Genomic DNA, 21,723 nt, shown 5'->3' on the forward strand with positions numbered 1-21,723 from the left:
ATTTATTTTCACTTCTTCAAGTACAATCAGTGAATAGACAACCTACCACTACAGGTCACCTTTCCAACTATTCCAACAGTCTTTGACTACCCTCAAATTAGCAAGTATTGCCACACAGAACAAACAAATTAACAAGAGAAATGGTGCCAAAGATTCAACTTCTGTACACAGGTTTTGTTTTGCTTTTAGTCTGGACTTGCCTAATCTAGACAGAGAAAATCACTAGTAGGCAATAATACGCCTACTGCTAAAAATTACTGGCAATGTTTGATCCATCAAGAAATCTCAGTGATGACCTGAAACCTTTCAGTATACAGAAAGTCTCTGATTAAGTGCTAAAAACCTACAGAAGAACAGAAGCTGCACCGTTTTGTGGTGTTTTCAATCTGACTTGGTACAAGAATCAATGACATCAGGGATCCCTTCCCATCTCACAAAGTAAATGGATCTTCTCAAATCACTAGCAAAAGACAAGAACATCAAATGAAAAGGAACACACATTATTAATTTTCAAAAATTATGAATGGTCTAGGCTAATACTGAAACACTGGCTTTGTGTAACTGCATCATGCGTGTCTCTGCATTACCTGGTGGTGAATATATTTTTGAGCATGGGCAGCTTCAAGAAACATGTGAACCTATAACGGGGCTTTACTTCAGGGCTTTAGTAAGCACTCAAAGACCAAAGAGGGGTTTCTGTTCATGAAGTTTTAGAAACTGATGCCATGAGCCATTTAATTTAATTTACATTAATTTACGAAGTGAAAAAGTGAACATCTGAATCACTGAGAAAACAAGGAGGGGAGGGATAGTTTGGACATGGGCCGTTTTCTTGGTAAAGCAGCAATGAGAACTGCAAAGAGAAAACCCTGTTACTTTAAAAAAAATAGTAGAAATTATGACATTATGATGCTTCCTTATGCCGCAGCTTTACACTTAAAAAAAAATCTAAATGCACTGAACTGATGTGCCTGGCACATGGACACTTGTGAGATGATGATGAGAAAAGCTGAAGAAACACTGAACACCATTCTTTTATAAATGAAAGCCACCAAGTTAAAGATCTCACAAACAGGCCTCAAAGCCAACACACTGGTAAACTTAACATGATTCTGCTTTTGGTTTTGCAATTTAAATAACAAAGCCAACAACGTCTTTGCTATATGAGACAGAAAACCAGATAAAAACATGAAACTATTTTATTGAAAAAGTAAGACCACAAAAATTAGGAAAAAATTGATGTTTTTTTCAATTATCACGTGAATTAGACTGCCTTAACTGTGTTATGGTACATAGTTTCAGAGTGGCTTGCGTGATGAAAATACAAAGGACTCTGTCTGAACAAGACAGTTTTCATAATCACAACTGGGCATTATGCTGGAAGGATCGAAGAAACCAGCACCCTCTGCACACAGAGCTTACTGTGAAAAGAGTAGATTTACATCTTCTGTGCTGAGTGAACACTACTACAGTGCTTCCAGAAAACCGCTCTGTCCTCAGTGTTTAAAAAGAAAAACTATACAGTTATTACTTAAGAGTTTGGCTTGCTTTTATTTAAGAGGAAACAGGTCTTGTAGACGTATTCTGTGATAAATCACTTATTGCAATATTTACAAATAATTAAACCACTTTGAACTTGAGAAACACGGACCTATAACTTTAAGACACCAAGGCTCTGGTAATTTGAATTAATCACACATGTAGAATGGTGTACTGGAAGGGGGAGGGGGGAGGGGGCGGGGGGGAAAGAGGACTGTTCTTATTCTGGAGATAAAAGACAGTACGTATAAACCAAAAATAGTTTGTCAAAGATTTTCAACGAGCATCTTTCAGACACCAAAGGTACTGAAAATTTGCCATCTGTAATGACCCAAACATCCTTCAGTTAGGACAAGTGACAAATATATTAAAATGTGTATGTTATATGCAATATTATATTGCACTTACACTTACATAAATTAATAATTTTACATCTTTACCCAATGACTCAGGATGAAAAAAAGAATCAAAACATGCTGGACCAGTACTGAATGAGTAGGGTCAGGAATGTGAATGAATGTCCAGATACTGAATGAGTGTCCATGGGACTAGTGGTCAGGAACTCCACAGCTCATTCTGCACTGTGGCAAATAGTCCCCACAGCAGTGTTACCACTAAAGAACTTGGCCTTCCAGAACAAAATTAAAAATACCCGAGTCTAATATAACTGTTCGTCCCTGTTTGGTTCATCTCAGTCCCCAGCATTTCGTATGCTACCAGAAGTTATCACTGTTTTTCAGCAATCTCATTTCAATAGAAAGAGCTAGTCCCTGTTGGTAGCTGCCAAGTTATTTTCTTAATGAAAATGTCAGTATTTCACAATCTGATTTTGATTCATTGCATTGTCTGTCAGCACTTGTACACTGTTTTTGTATCAGTTCAGATCATTCTCTACCAGGAAAATACACAGTTTGCAGTCCACCCAGAATGGGCAGGAGCATAAGAGCATACAAGTTGTCAGAGAGAATTACAAGACTTAATTTTATGATAACATGTGAATCAGAACAATACTCTAGTGTTTAATCAACAGGTTTTCTAAGAAACTGAACAATTTCAGCTTTTTAAATAGAAGTATGCCACAGCATTATACTTTATGATTAGAACCGCTGGTCTACTGTGAAAGTACCACAGTAAAACAGATAGTAATCAATGCTTTCATGTTTTATTAAAATAGTTATTATGCCCTTCCCCTAGAAATAAATCCATTTGAAATGAGAACAAGCTTTTAATTTGCTATGTTACAAACAATTTCTTTCTATAATATTCAAGATGTATAAATGTTACTTTGGAGAAATCTGTCAGGCTTCTGAATGAGGGGAATTCTTATTGTAAAGTGCTAGAAACCAGTTTCTAATAAGCTGTGAGACACGAGTGCTCACTGGGTCTAAACTCTTCCTATGACTTCATTAAGACTAAAATCATTACTTCCTTTTATAAACACTGAGATAACTAATTATAATTTGTGCTTTCTTTAACATATTAACTTTTAAATATTAAATATATTTTTTCTTACCATTACATGTAATAGTGGATTTAGTTAAATGATTTCAAAATCTTTTTTTCTATACTGTAATTTAAATTTATATTAAATGCTGATCATGAAATGGAGAAAAACTGTAACTATTAACTACATAGCATCACACACATAAGCTGAATCATTTGGCATCCTCAAACACAGCATAAAATATGAAACATATGGAATAAACTCATGCTAAACTACCCACCCAATATTTAAATAAATGTATGTTGATAAAGTGTATGACTAATCATCAAACATTTTGTAAAGGCTCAAGTTAGCAATTATGTGTAAATGATTAGCAGTGATAATAAAATACAAAGTAAAAACTAAGAAACAATTACTTTTAACTGTTTCCTGCTTACTATTTTAAGAGGACTAAAATCAACATTTTTCACCATTTTAGTTGAAGTCTTTCAACCTGCCTAACGGTTGAAGGAATTTCACACCTATACCCATTTACCCATTTTCTTACTTTTATCTTTTTGCATTCCCACTATATCCTATACAAGTATCTTAAGAGTACATGGGCCCCACATAAAAAAAAATAAAATACACTTTTCTTCATAGCTTAATCAAAAGATTAAAATTGTAATGAAAAGAGCGGGAGGAAGGGGGGAAACCCACAGAACTCTAACTTGGATTGAGAGTCCATTCTATATGCTCTGTACTGATCCCAAAAGAATACATAAAGGCACGTTCAATGATGAAAAGAATGCAATCAATACAGCTCAATTTGTCTGCTATAATCTTACACTCCAGAATATGCCTTAGATAATCAGAAGTAAAAGCTAAGCATGTGATCTGAGATATAATTGAAGCATTAAATTCTCAACAAAGATAAGTTACAGCTTTGCAATGAAAGTGTTTTACCACCTAACCTGACGTATTCTGCCTTTAACACCTGCTGAGAACTGTAGTCTTACAACTTTTGGATGGATGGCTTTAGTGAGCCTTTTCAACTTGTTTTAAAAGCAGAACAAAAATCAAGATCCTCCTGTGCAAATGCAGAAGCTACCAAAAAATTAAAAAAAAAAAAAAATGCTTCCATGTAACATCATTACTTCATAAATTTGACCAAAGAGCTCAGAATGCCTTTGAAATAATGAAAAGCCAAAAATTATGGACTACATTAAATAATTAAAGCAAAATTAAGTTCAGAAAAATATTAGTGATGGTGAAAAACCTTTCTGAGATTTTCAGCTTTTAAAGGAAATCTCTACTAACTGAATTTACTTGGGTAAATCCAGGTTTTGTCATTTTAAGATACTAAAAAACAGAGACATCTCATTTCATACTGGCCATCGTGCTCTTCTCACAAACATCAAAACTACCCAAAAAGATGACCTAACTAAATGTTTTATGGAATTTGTTAAAAAATAATAAAAAAATATTAAGAGACATATGAATAAAAATAGAAACCAAGATTTCTCAGATAAAAAAAGCTTTATACTATTCTGATTTGGTAAGTTAATGTTCAGACAAGGTGATAATGATTCCTGGAGGTGCTATACACTAACCTCTTGTGCAATGAAACCTGCTTCTGAATAACTGCTTCTAACATAGTTCAGAGCAGTTTGGAAACATGCAGAATTTTAACACAACACAGTGACACACTCATTTTATGACAGTTTGGAAATCAGCACCTTTACCACATTATCAGTTCTTCATTGTTCCACTTAGCTTTTGTTTTATTCCACTGGCACAAAAAGACTTTTAATCCTTGGAAATGTAACTGCAATTAATACAGTAATGCATATGCTTCTGCCATTGCAGATTTGAGTAATAAGACAGAAGTAAACCCAACTGACTTCCTGTATCACGAAAAACTGACCTACTACTTATAAGTTTATTTTGAAGTATTTACAAGTATTTTCCTAAAAATGTGGACACAGAGTTGCACAACTAGGCCCTATGAGAAAGAAAAGACCAAGCTTTCCATTTCCTGAAGGCAGCCTATTATCTAGCAGCATTAATAATCACAAATGAACTCAAAAGATAAGAAAATTAAAGCTATAATCTATTTCTACACAGTGGCTAATAATGAGAAAATCTTCACAACTCTTTTTTTAACTGTGAAATATCACTAGTAATAACCTGGAAATAAAATGACTCAGTTCAGATTGTGTTATAACAATTTCTGAAACACTGAGAATGTGCAAGTCTATTCATGTTTATGTTGTACTTTAAGTACAGGGATAGCACAAGACAACACATCAACAGCATTCTTACCAGTAACTGTTTTTGGTCTTCCTCGGCATCCTTGTAAGAGGTGGATCCAGACAACCAAGATGATAATGGAGTTTACATGTATCACACAGTAGCAGTAGATGTTGATCATGGTTCTTCTTGCAAATTCCACAACTTTTAATGTGGGTAGCAAAAAAGCATTATAATTACAATTATAAATAATAAATGACACATCCCAGCACATTTCCCAGTTTCAATACCAACATGTGGCAACTTCAATTTGAATGCATCATTTAAATGCATAATTATTTTTACGGAGTTTTTACTTGTATACAGTACAGCATAAAAGACACCTAATATAGTTAACTTAAAAATAAAATGGCTTTCAACCTAGTATTTTGAGAACTTCTAAGCATTAAGTAATCACTTGATACTTCAACAAAATTTACCAGTGGCAAATAGGAAAAACACCATGTGTGCCATCCAAATGCTTAAATAGAAAATTATGCTGCTATCATCAGTCTTAACAATCATATGCTTACTTTAATAATGCAAGCTCCTTGAAATAAGTCTGTGCTGCTATTACATTGGGCAAGGTATCAACTCATAAGAAATTAAATGTCTGTTTTATTACTATTTTTTTACTGGAATTGAAATTTTAGTCATTTCAAAAAGATCAGATGTCCATTGATTCCATTATAAAACGGGAGGAATTAAATTACTGGGTTTGAATGAAACAGAACTAGTAAAAAGCATTAATCCTATAATTTGTTCATGTATACTTGCAAATTGCCAAATCCTCAACCCATTGCCGTGTGCTCGAGCTTTCCACCCCTCACACCACTAGAATTAACTTTTACTTATGTAACGAAACTTCTTCATTTAGCTTGCTAGCTGGACAAGATACTGCCCACTTGCTATAGCTGGAGGCCTGGCTTCTATTCGGTAGATAAGCAACAGACCATGCCACTTCTCAGCTGGTGGCAAGAAAAAAAGATCCAAGACTGTCTGTGTAATTTGCACAGTCATACTCTGGGACCGTAGTATATGTTCCACTATTAAGCTTAGTTAAAACCCGGTCAGTAGCTTCACAACTTATACAAGAGGCAAAAGGTGGAATACATTTTATTTTATTGGGAACTGATAGAAATAGAAGTAGGGATATTTAAAACACAAGATATCCCAAAGCATTTGACAACCCATCAGCTCAAAGTAAAAATTCTTACATAAGAAGTCTTTTATGCACCCAGCCACTGTGACTAAAGAGCAGCAGCACTGTTTGCAAAACCATGAACACAGATAATTGCATTCAAAAGACAAGGTGGTCAGTTAAAAACTTTCACATTACAGAAACAAAGGACCCTTCTATTTCAGCCATAGAGTCACCTTTATCCTTAAACCACTGCCTTCAAATTAGCAAAAATACCCAGCCCTTAGTGACAGGTGCTAAGATGACGAATTGACTACACAAGTATTTTGTTAATCAAAACTAAAGCAAACAATTTTCTCTTAACACTTTTGTGAAACTGTAACTTACTATATATTGTATCTATTCTGTCAAGACTTCATTACTTGCCTATAAAGTACAGCTGGAAGTGTAGATGTCTTTTGTGTTCCTCCTTCCTTTTTACTTGGTTTCCTTTCCTTAGGAGCACGTAAAATTGCTGGTATGTTCAATTTCTATTGGATTTGAACAAATGCAGTACACATGAGTCTTGAGACTTTTATAAAGAATACCACTCCAATCTCAGTGCATGAAGAACAAGACTCAAATTATGAGTGGGAAATTACTTGGCTAGCTATTTTACAGGCACGACCAACTACTGAAGTTTATCCCAGTATGATTTTGTAAAACAAAATAATATACTCTTTTTTTAATTTTAATAAATAGAAACCACATTTAAATACAAGCTTTTAAATTTTTTCTTCAAGCTTCAAATACAAGAATGCATTTGTCTAGGCAGCTGAAACAAGCAAAGGCAAATTCACAAAACTGACAGAAGAATCTAAGGCAGTTTCTTTTCCCCCACATTCTGGCTACACTGGTGCTCGATAGGTTAATTAGAAAAATTATCTTATTGGACCAAGCCCTCCACAAAGCAGACAAGATTCTCTTTGGGTTTCTACTAATCTGCAGCATGCTAGCTTCTCAGACAGCAACCATCTATCAAAGTCATTTCTCAGCAGCCCCGTGGGCCTGCATCTGTTCAACCAACTGGAAAAAAAATGTCATGCAAGCTGTGTAAATGTATTCTACTCAACTTTTATTGCTTCTTTTCTTTCTAATTTAGTAACATTTGCACCAGGAAATATATTTGTGAATACTTACTAAAAGACATCTTAAAAAGGAGGGAAAAAAATATCATTCATTCAAGAGCTAACTTATGTAAGAATACTTCTTCACAAGTTGAAAAGATAGGCAGACAAACAGAACTGGAAAAAGCTAGCATACTTTAAGAACCACTACTGCATAAAGAAAGGGTAAGTTTCATTTTCTGAACAGCTAACTCAGCAGTATGAAAGTGCCTGGCAAAATTGTGACCTAATTTTATGTCTGCATTTCACAATGAACAGTTTATTCAATCTTCCTTAAAATCACCATTGGAATTCATTTCAATATCGCTCTGACATCTGAGATGTCCACTGCCATTTAATATGTTTGACATAAAAAAATATATCAGAAACTACAAGACTCTACACTTCTCTTTTCCCTGTGTGTTTCACTGAGAACAAAGATAATTGCTGGCAACAGGAAGTAATCCAAATCTTCTCCTCTCCTAGATATTTTTATTCATTTGACCAAAATATTCTGCTCTGTCCAGTTAAAAGCCATCCCATACATACTGCAGTTTTAAAGGTTTATACCTTAGAAAAGCCATAAAGAGTCACCATATCATTTGAAGCCTACAGTAACTAAAAAAAAATGCGGAGACAAAAATGGTGGGATTAACTCATGCTTCACGTTAAGGTTCATCACAAATGACAGGTCAATCAGTTATATCAAATGAAAGAATTCTGCAAACAAGATCACTTTTACAACAACAAAATTAAAGTTACAGGTTCCCAGTAGGTGGTTTGCAGAAATCTAGGTATTTCAACCAGGAAACATCCCCAGAGTAAAGCCTGGGTCTGATCAAATCAATTTATTCAGCCATAGAAGTGACAGACAGAAAGAAAAAGGCCTATTATTGGAAAACCAGGCCTGCCTATGAAGAACTGGAGGGGAAAAAATAACCAACCTGTCCAATGATTCTACCCAGCAGAGTCCAAATGCCTTGCCCTTCACTTCGCAGTTTTCCATTCATATTTTGTAGCTCTTCCAAGGACTCACAAAGCTGAAAAAGTAAGAAAGAAAAAGAAAAAAAATAAGGCCAGGAATGAAAATCCATTTATTTAATAAAATTCATTCAACCTCTTACCTATCTAGACTATGTTATTTATTGTGGGATTAAAAAAAAACAATGGAACTCATGTCAGTATAGCTGAGACAAGTGCAATCACAGTTTAACAGACCTGATGAAAACATGGGCAGCCACCTGTTTTGTAAAGATCTGAGGTGTTTCAGATTGAAAATAAGGTTTCATGCAGTTAATTAGAAAGGAAAATAAAATACAGCAACATCTTCCTCGTGTTATCCTTGTGTTACTTAAGCAGTAAGATTGTAACAAGTAACCATATAAATGAATTAAAGCTCTATATTGCAATACCTAAGAACACTTACTCAATCACTCTCATAGAAAGAGATACAATTTGTTAAAGAAGGTACACAGAAAAAAAGGTTTTATTCTCCTAGAAGAACTGCTGGTTAACACCAGCTTATACAACCTATTAATTTGGTTAAAAGTCAAATCTCCTTCTCCTGTACCATGTTTGGGCAGTTCACAAGGACCTGTTGCTTCATTTCCATGTGTTCTCAACACACCCCCAGAATTAGTAGCAACCCTATTTTCTGTCACCACTAACAACAACATGACAGGTTGCTGAATTCAGCAATAATTGCAGCACGTCATCCATCACAAAAAATACAGAATTCCTATGTTGCATTTTAAAATATTTAAAAATAAAAATAAAAATAAATAATATTTAGTAAAAATGGAATCAAAATGGAATTAAAATTATTTTTTAACCATGACAATGAGTTAATAAAAAAAAAAAAAATTAAGCATTTGGGGGAACAATGCCATCATTTGTGGGCCTCAAATTCCCTAAGCTCAAACAAAACCAGCAAGGGACACTATGGATGTGTGAATACTCACTATTTCAGCCTGAAAAATTAGCCAAATCATTAAATCTAGGATGAACACAAGTGGAGTTGGAATTAACATAAATAAAAAGTCTTGTCAACACTCCTGACAACCCTACATTCCCAATTATCAAGTAGGGTTCCAGAGAACCAAGCAAGTCTAAAAAGAACCTAGAACTACACACAAGCAAAGCAAAGCAAAATAAGGGGTGATTGGTGTGGTGACAAAATCTGTTGTCTCAAAGTCTCAAATTAAATGCATATAAAGAATGAAAAACAGAAGGGCCTTAAGACACAGTTCGTTCATGAGGGACCTGTCTGTTCATGTGCCATTTGTTACTGCAGCTTGTGGTGAGGTCAGTTAAAGAACTTGTGCCTAGCCAACATATGACACTTTAGATGTAAATTCTATTTGTGTGGGGGGCTGCAGACCATAGAATATTTTTAAAAGAAGAAATGTATTTTTAAAATGTTACTTTTAAAGAAAGAATAGTTTGTGACTTTCTTTCCAAGTCATTTTGTTTGGAAAGAAAAAAGCCATCGAGGTTAACAGTAGCAATATTAAAACAGTTGAACAGCTTATTATCCCTTTTTCTTCACCTTATTATACTCCACATGAAGCTTTTCTTGCTCATTTTCTAATTTATCCTTGATATTCTTCTGTTCAGCCATATTCTCCTGGATTTGAATCATGCGCATATTTCTCTCTATTTAAAAGAAAACTGCATTATTTCCAATCCTTGGATATATTCTCAAGTTTTATGCACTGAAAAAAACAGAAGCAATAAACAACAAAACAACAACAAAACTACAGCCTGTAGGTTGATTACACAGACTAAGTAGAATGAACAGTCAAGACATTTACATTTTGCTGCACAAATAGTAGTTATTTAAATGGTGAGCTTTGATCAGCCACTGGCAAACAGTCCCAAAGTCACACAATTCCACATAGAAATGGAGGAAAACATAAGAAAAAAATCTGATACCAAAAAGGTACCTAAACTTCCACTCCCTTCTTAGCAAAGTTAAGCCTCCTGTTTATATTTGACAGATTTTCTTCTTTTCTAACATGTAACTAACTTTCTGTGTAAACAGAGATACCAAGCAATAATATACCTGACCTAAAATGAAGCCATCACTCATATTTATCTATTAATAACAATGAAATACAAGTAAAATAAACAAGCCAATGAATTAGCACAGTACAAATACAGCAAAGTTATGATTCTTCGTTGAGAAAAATACGCAGTTTTCATCCTTACCAAGATAGTAATTCACAAAATCAGCAGTGAGAGCTGGTTGTTTATGTTTTCTTCTTCCATCAACACTGGAACTAGTATCTGAAGTATCCACCGGAAAAATGTCTGTACTAATTCCCATTAATTCGGCTTTGCGCATAAGCTTACGTATGGCTGAGGCACTGCTAGTAAGTGGTCGTGGCAGCTTCTCCCTGGGAACCCAGGCCTGAGGCCTGGTGGTGCGGGCCAGCTCCGCCTTGGCACGGTACTGCTGCAGCCTGGCATTGATTCGAGCCTGCAACAAAGAATTCCATATATTAAAAACACAAGAAAACATTTCATGATTGGTATTGAGTTACATCCTTTTGGAACATACCAGCATTTTATTTTCATTTTAAAAACCACATGATCTAATCAATGCTATTTTCATTCCGGAACTCTACAACTCCAGAAACTGCTACTGATACAGACATTTCATTTTACCTCAAAACACATACCCAAATAATATTATCCTTTCACTGGGTTTTGGAGCTATGCACAGGATTCTTGATGAGGTTTCCCTGCCAATGAAAGTAACACAAATGACTGCTGGCTTTCAGACAGCCCCTTCTACTAATGATGATTTGATGGGACTGTGAAAACTCACTACTGGGAAAAGCCTTGGCTGACCTATCAACAATACATTTAGATACACTTTAATTGGTATCTATGAGAGCAATAAAAATTGATGAAAAGCATTTTTGCATTATTTGACATCCTTTCGTAGGAACTCCTTTCTTAACTCCGTATCTCTTTATAGATGTTAAACTAGCTGATTATGTGCCAAACCCACAACCCAAACAGAAGTGAAGTAGCCAAGAGAAGCTCACAATACGTATTGTTGATGACATCTGTATATTTGTGACCATCTGGGAGCTCTACACCAGAAGATCAAGTTGTTACTGACAGTTGGAAAACACTGTCTTGCAGGAACTCTATGTAGTGGTAATTCTGGCAGAAAATTACATCAACACACAAATCTTCAAAGGCAAAACTCCATCTATCACTTAGAAGCTGTTTACTTGCCTGCAAAAAGAAGAAACTAAACTAATCCAACTGCCCCACCATATGGTATGAGATACTCCTGACAAAAGCAAAAAAGCATGCATATATATACATGCTATGGTTAAGGAACTTCCCTGATTACAAACAGAATCATTGAAGGTCATGTTACAAAGAGTTTAACACATGCTACCTTACTAGGTCTTGAACATTAATGACCAAGAAACACAGCAAATGTGGCTTGGAAGCCAGCTCCAACCCCAAGGGCTTTTGTCTTGGACCCACAGCAGCAACAGATCCACCTATAGCCACCATCTCGTTTTTTGTCCACTGGAAGGATGGTTTATAGCTTCCTCAGCTAAGATGCTTCTTTACTGATTACATGCTCAGTTCTGAAACCCTTGGGGTCATTTAAGACGTCACACAACTGTATACTCAGAGTCTTATTCCAGAAACAGATGACAGATTGGAATGATTAATGTCTAAATAGAAACCTGAACTCAAGTTACTTGCATTTAAGTAATTTGCAAGTATATACTTTACTCAAGGAATGTAATTTTTCTTTATTGATAGAAAAAAAGTATTTCAATGTAGAAAATCTTCCAACAATCAGTAACAATCTTAGAGAGATTTCTATATTATACTCTTCAGAGGGATTTACTTTCTTGGGCCACATGACTTGCCAGATTATTGGCTCAGTTATTCCTGTCTGGGCTACAAAGCACCAAATATCTTTTTTTTTTTTTTTTTCCTTCAAAAGATCACCTCAAAAAAAACATTTTCACAATATCAGATAAATTACTTGTATGACTGCATGCTTATTTATGTTAGTTCAATGTTTGCAAACCTTAATTAAGCCTACAAACTCCCCTGGAAGTGAGCTTTTGTATGCATTCATATATACACAGTATATATATGTAGAAATATATTTTTTTTTCTTAAGTATTTTTTCCAGACTAAGCTGTCTCAAGATTCTTATTTCTCAGACAAAATCCCAATTTAACAAAGATGGTTGAATTTACCAGTGGGATTTTGATTTCCTCCTACAGACAACATATGGTAAGGTAAAGCGTGAATTTATACATACTTTTGTGTCAACTCCCCAGGCAATTCTAGTATGTATTAAGCACCCCTTACAGTTCTGCATTTCTAAAAAGGCACAGAAACCACTCAAAGACAAACAATTAGTTCATAAAATCCCAATACATACAAATGAACACGGAAATGTATTTTTCAAGAATCCAATCTGTTTCCATCCATGTAAATCCAGAAACACACAAAATACTAATGCACACTCCTACATCACCAGAGCCATCAACAGTGAAATCAAGTGGTTTGACAAAAAGTATGAAAGTCATCAAATTTGTATCAAGGCACTTATGACACCATACCAAGTAACTCCACCTGCAGTTTTCATCATTCATTCTTTCAGTTTCCAAACATTTAGTCCGAATAATTTAGATTAAAAAATCTAAAGCGTCTTGGTTTAGGGGAAAGAAGGGTAAGAGACTGAAATGCTGGGAACTTACCAGCATTACCAGCACCACATAACAAATGACTGAAAACAAAGCTAATAAGCCCTGTTGGACTCAAGCTGATTTTGCACAACCAGCACCTACCATTATATTAGGTAGTATTCCTATTATTGTTATTTCTCCACTACACAGGTGCATTTCACATATTTGAGAGCTGAGTGTATTCAACAAGAATTATGTAACCAGGTTTAAATCAAGTTACACAGAGTTCAATACCCTACAGAAATATTTTATTCAAAATTCTTGTACGATAGAGTTTGCTCATACTCATTCTCAACTGCACAAGCCATTTTAAATTAATATTCTCTACTCCTATTCAAAGGTCTCTGAAGAACTTGGAAGGTATGATTTTTTTTAAAAAAAATAAAAGGTTTGATGATATGAAGATTTGTTTTCTAATCATTACACTACAGTTGTCCTTTCAGAAAAAAAGTTATTTCTCTCCCATAACTGTCTTCCATTATTTACAGCATCTGCTACCTTCTACAACAAATTAGGCAGGATTCAGTTAACAAGTTGCTTTTCTACACAGGTATGATTTTTCCACAGAATGAAGTACTAACTAAGCAGTGAAAGCAAAGTCTGCCATAAATTCCTCAGAATCAGAAAAAATCATAAAGTACAGGCATTAAAACATACCAAAGTACACAGATTCCTGAAGATTGAAACCTCTGTATCAACAGGACATATAGCAGTTGAGCTTTTGCAGTAATAGTTTTTACATGGATCTGCCACTAGACAGTGATAGAGATGTTACCTGAGATTCTCAGATGACTCCCACTCAGCAGCACAGACCCATTTTCTCTACCTACGTAGTTATTCTTCTAGGAAATCTTTACTATGAAAAAACCCAGCACACAGAATTCTACTTAGGCCTACAAAAAGTGAAAAAGTATCTAACAAGAAAAAGACTTAGGGAAGTTAAACTCTTCTGCCAAGTTCAAGATATTAGTAAGGGGAAAAAGTGGATTTTTACTGAACTTTGAAGTAGAATTATGCTCAGTTTCTTGTCAGGCTGTCATTTTTGTTAATAATCTTGAAGGAAATGTTTAAAAAAAAAATCTATGAATCACACTGAAAATATAATTATCAACTTTTTGCCACAAAACCAAAGCAAGATTTTTCAATTCAGACAGGCATAGATAGGTATGCCTATTTGATAATTAGTTTATTGAGAAAAACCTACAATGCTATGTTAAATAACCATGCATTATCAACGTATTTCACATTTCATTTCCTACTATACTAACAATTTCCCATCTTTTCCATTTCTTCCTTGTTTAACATGGATGATTAACACAGACGGATTTGCATTATTAACACAATACCTGAGCTTCTGGTGAGAGCTGTTTTTCTCTTTCCTGCAAGGACATTTTACAGTAAGACTGTAATGCCAAATAATTCTTCCGCTTCCATTTTCTGTCTAACCTGTCCGCATGCTGTTTACAGTAAGCAAAAAAAGGGTCAGCTATATCCTGTTTCAGAGAAAACAAAGGGGAAGGAACAAAAATAGAGTAAGACACACAAGGCCAAAAGGCTCTGAACAGCACAAACATTCTGGCAATCAGTTCACATGTTGAAATAGACATGTTTTTAAAAACAACTAATATGACTGTTTCTAAATCAATTTTGTCATGTTGATGTAATTTACCATATAAAGGGGTTTTCCATTGTTTTCACTGCATGATCATAAACACTTTTTAAAGGCATTAACTATTTAACTCTTTACTGTTCAATCTTTGCACTATTTTCTCATTCCCAGAAAAAAACACAGAAGAAATTCCTAACTACAAATCTCTTTAACATGTAACATGTATCGTTAACTTCCTGTTGCTTCGCTGTCTCTTGCGTTACTTCCTACAAGGGGTTAACAATTCTGAATAATACAAAAGGCAATATATTTGGATTTCTCAAATGATTTTCCAAATGTTTTTGGTGGCTATACCTCCACGTGATTTATCATCTCTCATATGTTTTTTTTCCCCTATATTTCATTCTTCCCTCCATCAGATCTGCCTGTTATCATGGCTGTAAGTTTACAGCAACTTTTAGCACTTGCAAACCCTGCAAGCAGACTACAAATATCGTGCCATGAGGAGATACAGTTTGAGAAGTATAATTCATTGACAGTGTATTTTCAAAATCGTAAAAACATCATCATAAATCTGTATACTAAGAAGAAAAACTTACAGCAGTTTTCCTTCATACAGTAATAAAAATATTAATAATTTGCCTATCAAATTTTCCTTTACTCCACCTATAACACACAGATCAATAAAATCTACACAGGCTTTCCCTAAAAACATACTTTATTTTTATTTAGATTTTCATAGCATGTGACAACTTCCAAAAACTAGCAGCACTCTAAAATCAGATTGTGCTAGGCCTTGATTAAAAATATTTGGTTACAGAAAACATGTAAAAAAATGTTAAGGTGGAAAGGCAAGTAAATGCATATGCCTAGAAGAAATCCATACAGAGCATTTGAAGAATTGATATTACACATAATTTATTAGGGACAACAACGAGGTAATTGGGCTATCTTCCTAGTTCCTAGTTCTATTTCTCACAGAAGAAATTATTTTTGTGATTCCTTTAAGAATCACTTAGTGGTCCACTGTTTTCAGAAACAGAAGCAGAAGTAATGCTTGTTTGTGTGTTACCTGTTGTACTTCCTAAGGTAATAAGAAGTTAAACTGTGCAGCTATGAACATGACAGGCTTAATCCAAATGATATATGTATCAGGAAGAAATTTGGCAATATGCAAGTACTTCTATCATAAAAATGAATTTGGAAGTAGGAATTTCAAATCTAAATCGTTTTAATATTATTACAGGAAGGAAACTGGTGATATTAAAAAGTTACCAGTACGTTATAAATATTTGCTTTTAATTCTGATTCCCAAGACTAATGTTACCACAAGGGATGTCACATACCTGTACTGCAATTTCAACAAAATACTGGAAATCATGCATGAAAAAATGGCATTAGAAATGTAGTTAATTTCTCAAGACACTCCTATTGGGTAAGAAACAGCGATTACCAGACTGCACAAACAGCTAGGTAAAGCATGTCAGTTTAGGTGAACTTCAAGAATTAGAGTTACAATTCATGTCTGTATTGACTGTCGGTCAATTAAGCCAACTTTCGTATTAACCGTCTCTATGCCTTTTTCCAGACTATTTCAAAAGGTGCTCAGAGTGATCTGATGAACACAGAGCCTTCCCTGGACAGTCCTTTTACCCAACCTATGACTGGCTACTGATTTACAAAAGGTTTGCTCAGAGTTACTGAGCAAAAAAGGCACAATCTCAGATAGTCTTCACAAGCTTCTGATACAACCCTTTTATTCTACCCTTTCCATAGCTACCTCTTCTGCTGCCGCTTCCGAGAGGAGACCTTCCTTTTGAGCGCAAGTCACATGGAAATAAGCTCTGCACATCCCAGCATCACAACTAATGCATACACCAGTTCTGGCAAAACGAGGATCTTCACAAAAACTGCATTCCTTTATAAAGAAGAGTGGAAAATACCACAGTAAGTATTTCAGGTGCATTTTTCCTAATATTTGATAATTTATATCTTACATATAAAAACCAAACAGGTAGGTTTAACTCATGTGGTACAGAAATCAAGTATGCTGCTGGCAGTTGACACTACTTAAAACTTCACCCATTCCCAACCCCCACTATTAATTTCATTTTCAACAAATAATAGAAAAGTACTTTAACAACCTAAACAGTATGTCAGATGAATTTTGATATGAACTTTCATGTCTCCTATTCCCCTTCAGAGCAACAACTAAGTACCACCCAAGGAACTGATGCACAAGTAATTATATAGAGTATGGTATCATGAAACACCACTACTGCTCAGCAAATGTTTGCTTGTTCAACAAGTTTAGAGGACAAACAACAAGAGCAGTGCTCTGGATAACTGAAACCCATAGATAATTACATAGATGTCCTCTGATAAGCAGCAACTGAGGAGTAAACGTGATAATGCAGAAAGAAATACTCAAGAACTGTAAATATCAATAAAGAAGGTTGTGATTCACTTAATTACTGCACCATGGTTTCAGCTACATGCATTCTAGGCAAAGCTGTTTGCCACACAGTATACTGACATCCCCTAATGTGGCCTGGAAAAAAAACCAAACTTATTTTTCAGCCAGATCAATTCCTCAGTCTGTTTCACCACAAATCCATACCAAACAGCTGTGCCAGCAACCTAGAATGATGAGTACATAAGCAGGAACAAGCAAATGGGAACACGGGCTGTTTAAGCAGTGCTGCTATCCAGTGCATAATGATCTAAAACTATACAGGCACGCATTTCTTAATCTCTCACACAATGAACATAGAGCAAAGCTCTGTATCACCTACAGAAAATATTTCCATCCAGAAAGTTTAACAGCAACACAAAAGACTGGCAAAGAAAACTCAGCGTGATTGAAGTATCTCAGAATGCTACATGCACTACAGTAGAAGGGCACCCTTTAGCTGTGTAACAGCAGCAGGTAACAGATAACAAATGAAGTGGAAAAGAATATTATGTTAAGCTGGTTTTGCAGGGTGAAATTTAGCTATGTAAGCTGTAACTTTCGCACCTGATACAGCAAACAGTGTTTGTTTACAGCTCTGTGAGAGTAACGAGTCCTCCTCTGTGCACTTCACTTTCATCTTACTCACAGTAAGAAAATACACGCAAATTCTTAGCCCTGCTCCTATACAACACTCATTAATAAAAAAAAAAATAAAAAAAAAGATTCATTGCAACAAGAGTCTGTAAGGTTTTGGGAGTCAGCTCTGACTTTTTTTTATACAAACATTTCTAAACAATGCTGAATACCTCAGCAGACCCAGGATGAACATGCTCCTGGATACAGGTATGTTGTACACAGGCAAACCAGTAAGTTTTAAATTATTTTTTATATTATATGTGTTTTTTTTAAATGCACTACGTATTTTCATTTAGTATTCAACCTGACAAACTGACATTCCAGAAAATGAAATTAACTATGCAAAAATGAAGCCTTAGAGCAGTAGTACAACCACCTTCCCTCACATGAACCTCATAGATACGGCTTCTCCACACCGCTTCCATTAGCTACAGAAACAGTATTGAGCAAATTGCCGAGTGCTGTCCTCTGCCCATTGCAATGGTTTTCTGTATGGTTTGTGCATGATCATTTTTCATATGGATTGAAAACATTTACATGTAAAACCATTTTAAAGCCATTTTTCTGTACAAGCTGAGGCCTCATGTTGTGGATTTTTTTAAATACTGCTTTGTAGCAACCTTCTTGTATGCATTCTAGCTTGTAATTATATAGACCCTAAAGTAATTCTTACTGAATGTACATCTGTTGCTATCCTAATCAACCTAACCTTCCATTTCTCCATGTAATCCTCTTCACTTTCCATCCATATTTTGGCAATCTGCTACTAACTAATGTTAAAAGAAAGTAATTAGCACCTGTGTAAAACATAAAGGAAATTAGGGGGAAAACAGTGACAGAAATTATGGAGAACAGGGGTTAAGAAAAATGCAAAGAAAGAGAGAGGACAGAGCAATGGTATAACAAACACGAACAAAGTTAATCTCATTTTTTAGTCCTGAGCCTCACTGCAATTGGTATAAACAAGAAAAATAAAGCTGAAGATATGTGTTATTCTATCGTATGTAAAAATGTAAAATAAATCTACTTGTTGGCAGTACATCTCTTCTAAACTTACCTTGGCACCGTACTTTGAATAATTCATTTCCGTAAGTGTTACTGGCCGCAGTTTGTCAATATCTCCAAATGCCACTCCTGGAACATAGAGGGCACAAACAATATGGACCCACCTAAAACAGCAGATAAAATTAGGTTACTGTTATCAACATTTTGATCTTATATTATACTCACCATTTGCAGATTTCAAAGTGCCTTGTGAATAAATGTTACAGAAACTAGAAGCAACGCGTCTGACGCTAAGTACATTAGAAGGAGGGAAAGAAGGCACATTTGGAATTCGGCAGCTCACACACTGAATCATAGAGTAAGGCTTTTCAAAGCCACTGGGATGGCTCTGCCTGTCTGGATCAAGGGCTGGCACCACCTTTCTGTTCTGATGGCTCTCATGTGGGGCTCCACACCACTTTTCACATAGCATGAAACGTACATGAAGATGTTGGTATTACTTATAAAGCTAAGGCAGACAGATACTTTCATGATGAGGCAGAGGGTGGAAAGGGGAGGTACAAAATCATACAGGTAGTCACATCAACACTAAGTTCTAGCCTGAGGGGCATAAAATGAGAGACAGCATGAAGCCGGACTTCAGTGTCTAGTAATTAAATATAACACGATGGTGGTAAAGGCTTCAGCCTCAAGTTTGCCTTTGACAGACATCTTCATAAACTTCCTGAAACTCTGCCTGCTAGCAGAAGATAAATTTTCTTCTTACACAATGAATGCTTTCTAAAAGATTCAACTCTCATTGCCACAAACCATCAGTTAGTGACAAACTCAAAATCTGCTCTACACAGCATGCATGACTCAAATCACCTGAGACAAACTACTCCAAAAACCAAAGTGTTCCTCCCCAAAATAATCTTTCTGTTTTATCAAAATTCCTGAAACTATTTGCTAACCCTCGGTAAGTCACTAGGGGGGAGTAAATTGTCATAGACAGGTCAAGATTGCTACTTTCTATTATCTTATAATATTCAAGAAAAAAGCCTTTCAATTGCAGAGGTGTGTAGATACCACTTCGAACCTACAAGCTCCCAGGTGACACGGGATAGAACTAGAGACTTCAAGCGTAACTGAGCTGTGTTTGACCCCTAGCAAGCACGTTACTTTGGCATTTTATGATTTTCCCAGTCATTAACTTTTAACAGTAAATATATCACTAGTGAAGACTAAAACTTCTGTTCTAATAGAATTACAGAATCGACTCTCTGTATTCAAGAAGACTCGTGATGCACTTCTGAAACACTTCTTCCCTTAGCTCATTCATTACTCACATACTGCAATTTTCCAATCTCCTTAAATATCAGAGGTTCAGCAAAGACCCGTTACCATCTACTTAAATTTGCATCCATGCTGCTGTGCCATTTTTCCCAATCTTCTACAACTGTTTCACCTCTCTCTTCTCCCTCTTGCTTGTTTGTGTGTAAATTAAAAAAAACTCAGTTGGGACCAGAGCAATATGTTCCTGGTTTCAGCTGCACTTAAACAGCATGTTTATTAACCTGTTATTAACTGGCCGTCTACAGATGAGAGAAATACTGAAACTGATGGTTATACAAATCAGGAGCTACATGTAACCTTGATTTCCCATGTTTCCCAAATCTGCATGTTTCTCATCAGTGGTCCTTTGACCTACAAAGGTGGAATTTACCACATTCAGTAGTATTAAGTTTCATTTTAATTATATATTACTCATATGTCTAAACAGAAATTCAAAAAAAGCAAGATCTGAAAGGTTCAGTAGCAAGCTCAAAAATACATATACATTTTAGTCTTTACAATAGAAAACAATGACCTTGTAATATACAAAATTGGTGGACAGACTATTTATTTAGCCCTTTCCCCCAAAATAGTCCATAATAAGAACTGAATAACAGGAAAATCCCAGTAAGTTAGAAACTACTTAGAAGCCATTAACTCACTTCACTCTATAAGAAATTTCTCATTAAATCTAACATAAGCCACAGCACTGACTGATCCAGTGTCATATATGACAAGATCAGTGTATTTGAAAATAATTTTTTTACCCTATTGCTAAATCAATCAGGCTTGAGAGGCTAAATGGTATATTCCCTTTAAAACATAAAAATTTAAAACCAAAGAGAATAACGTATATCCCAAATACACACTTACATGCAACAACTGCATTGCTTTGCCTTTACAGATTTTACTAGGGTTCTCCACATCCACAAAATAGTTTGGTCACAGCACTGTAACTACTAGAAGACTCAAAGAAAATTTTAATTTTAAAAACTAGTTACAACCTTGTCTTTAAAAAAGATGGTACAAACATGACACCATGCTATCTGCCAGAGAACAAGCTGAGATACTCGAGTGTTCTGCCAAACTTCTTGCTGCTCAGACAGGGAATAAAGCTCATCACTGTACTTACTTCAGCATAAACACTCCAGCATGCCAGCACAACCCTCTAACTTAATACAATGTTATATGCAAAAAATAAGGTTCTCCTCATTAGTATATGAAAAGCACATCTTCTGTCTGCATCCCCACAAAAGCAATGGAGGCACAAGAAATTCCTGCGAGGCAGCAATAGAGCATCTGGTACCATCTCTGCCCCTCCACACTATATCCAGAACTGGCAATAGTTTAGCCTAAATCACTACCACACATTTATGAAATGATCTTCCACAAAAAGTGCCTATGTGCATATATGAATGTG

The 21,723-nt window shown here is 35.4% G+C and overlaps 1 protein-coding gene across 1 annotated transcript in view; it reads right to left on the minus strand.

Moving 5' to 3' along the window:
• PHF14 (PHD finger protein 14) overlaps positions 1-21,723 on the minus strand; it is a 173,974-nt gene that overhangs the window by 115,759 nt on the left and 36,492 nt on the right. The window contains exons 6-13 of the mRNA XM_056334178.1: positions 19,042-19,153; positions 16,674-16,811; positions 14,631-14,777; positions 10,751-11,021; positions 10,089-10,195; positions 8,485-8,580; positions 6,822-6,925; positions 5,288-5,419 (exon numbers count right to left, since the gene is read on the minus strand). Coding sequence (XP_056190153.1) covers positions 5,288-5,419; positions 6,822-6,925; positions 8,485-8,580; positions 10,089-10,195; positions 10,751-11,021; positions 14,631-14,777; positions 16,674-16,811; positions 19,042-19,153 — 1,107 coding nt within the window. The remainder of the gene's footprint in view (positions 1-5,287; positions 5,420-6,821; positions 6,926-8,484; positions 8,581-10,088; positions 10,196-10,750; positions 11,022-14,630; positions 14,778-16,673; positions 16,812-19,041; positions 19,154-21,723) is intronic.

This window comes from Falco biarmicus, chromosome 4 (genome assembly GCF_023638135.1).
Source record: "Falco biarmicus isolate bFalBia1 chromosome 4, bFalBia1.pri, whole genome shotgun sequence".
NCBI lineage: Eukaryota > Metazoa > Chordata > Aves > Falconiformes > Falconidae > Falco > Falco biarmicus.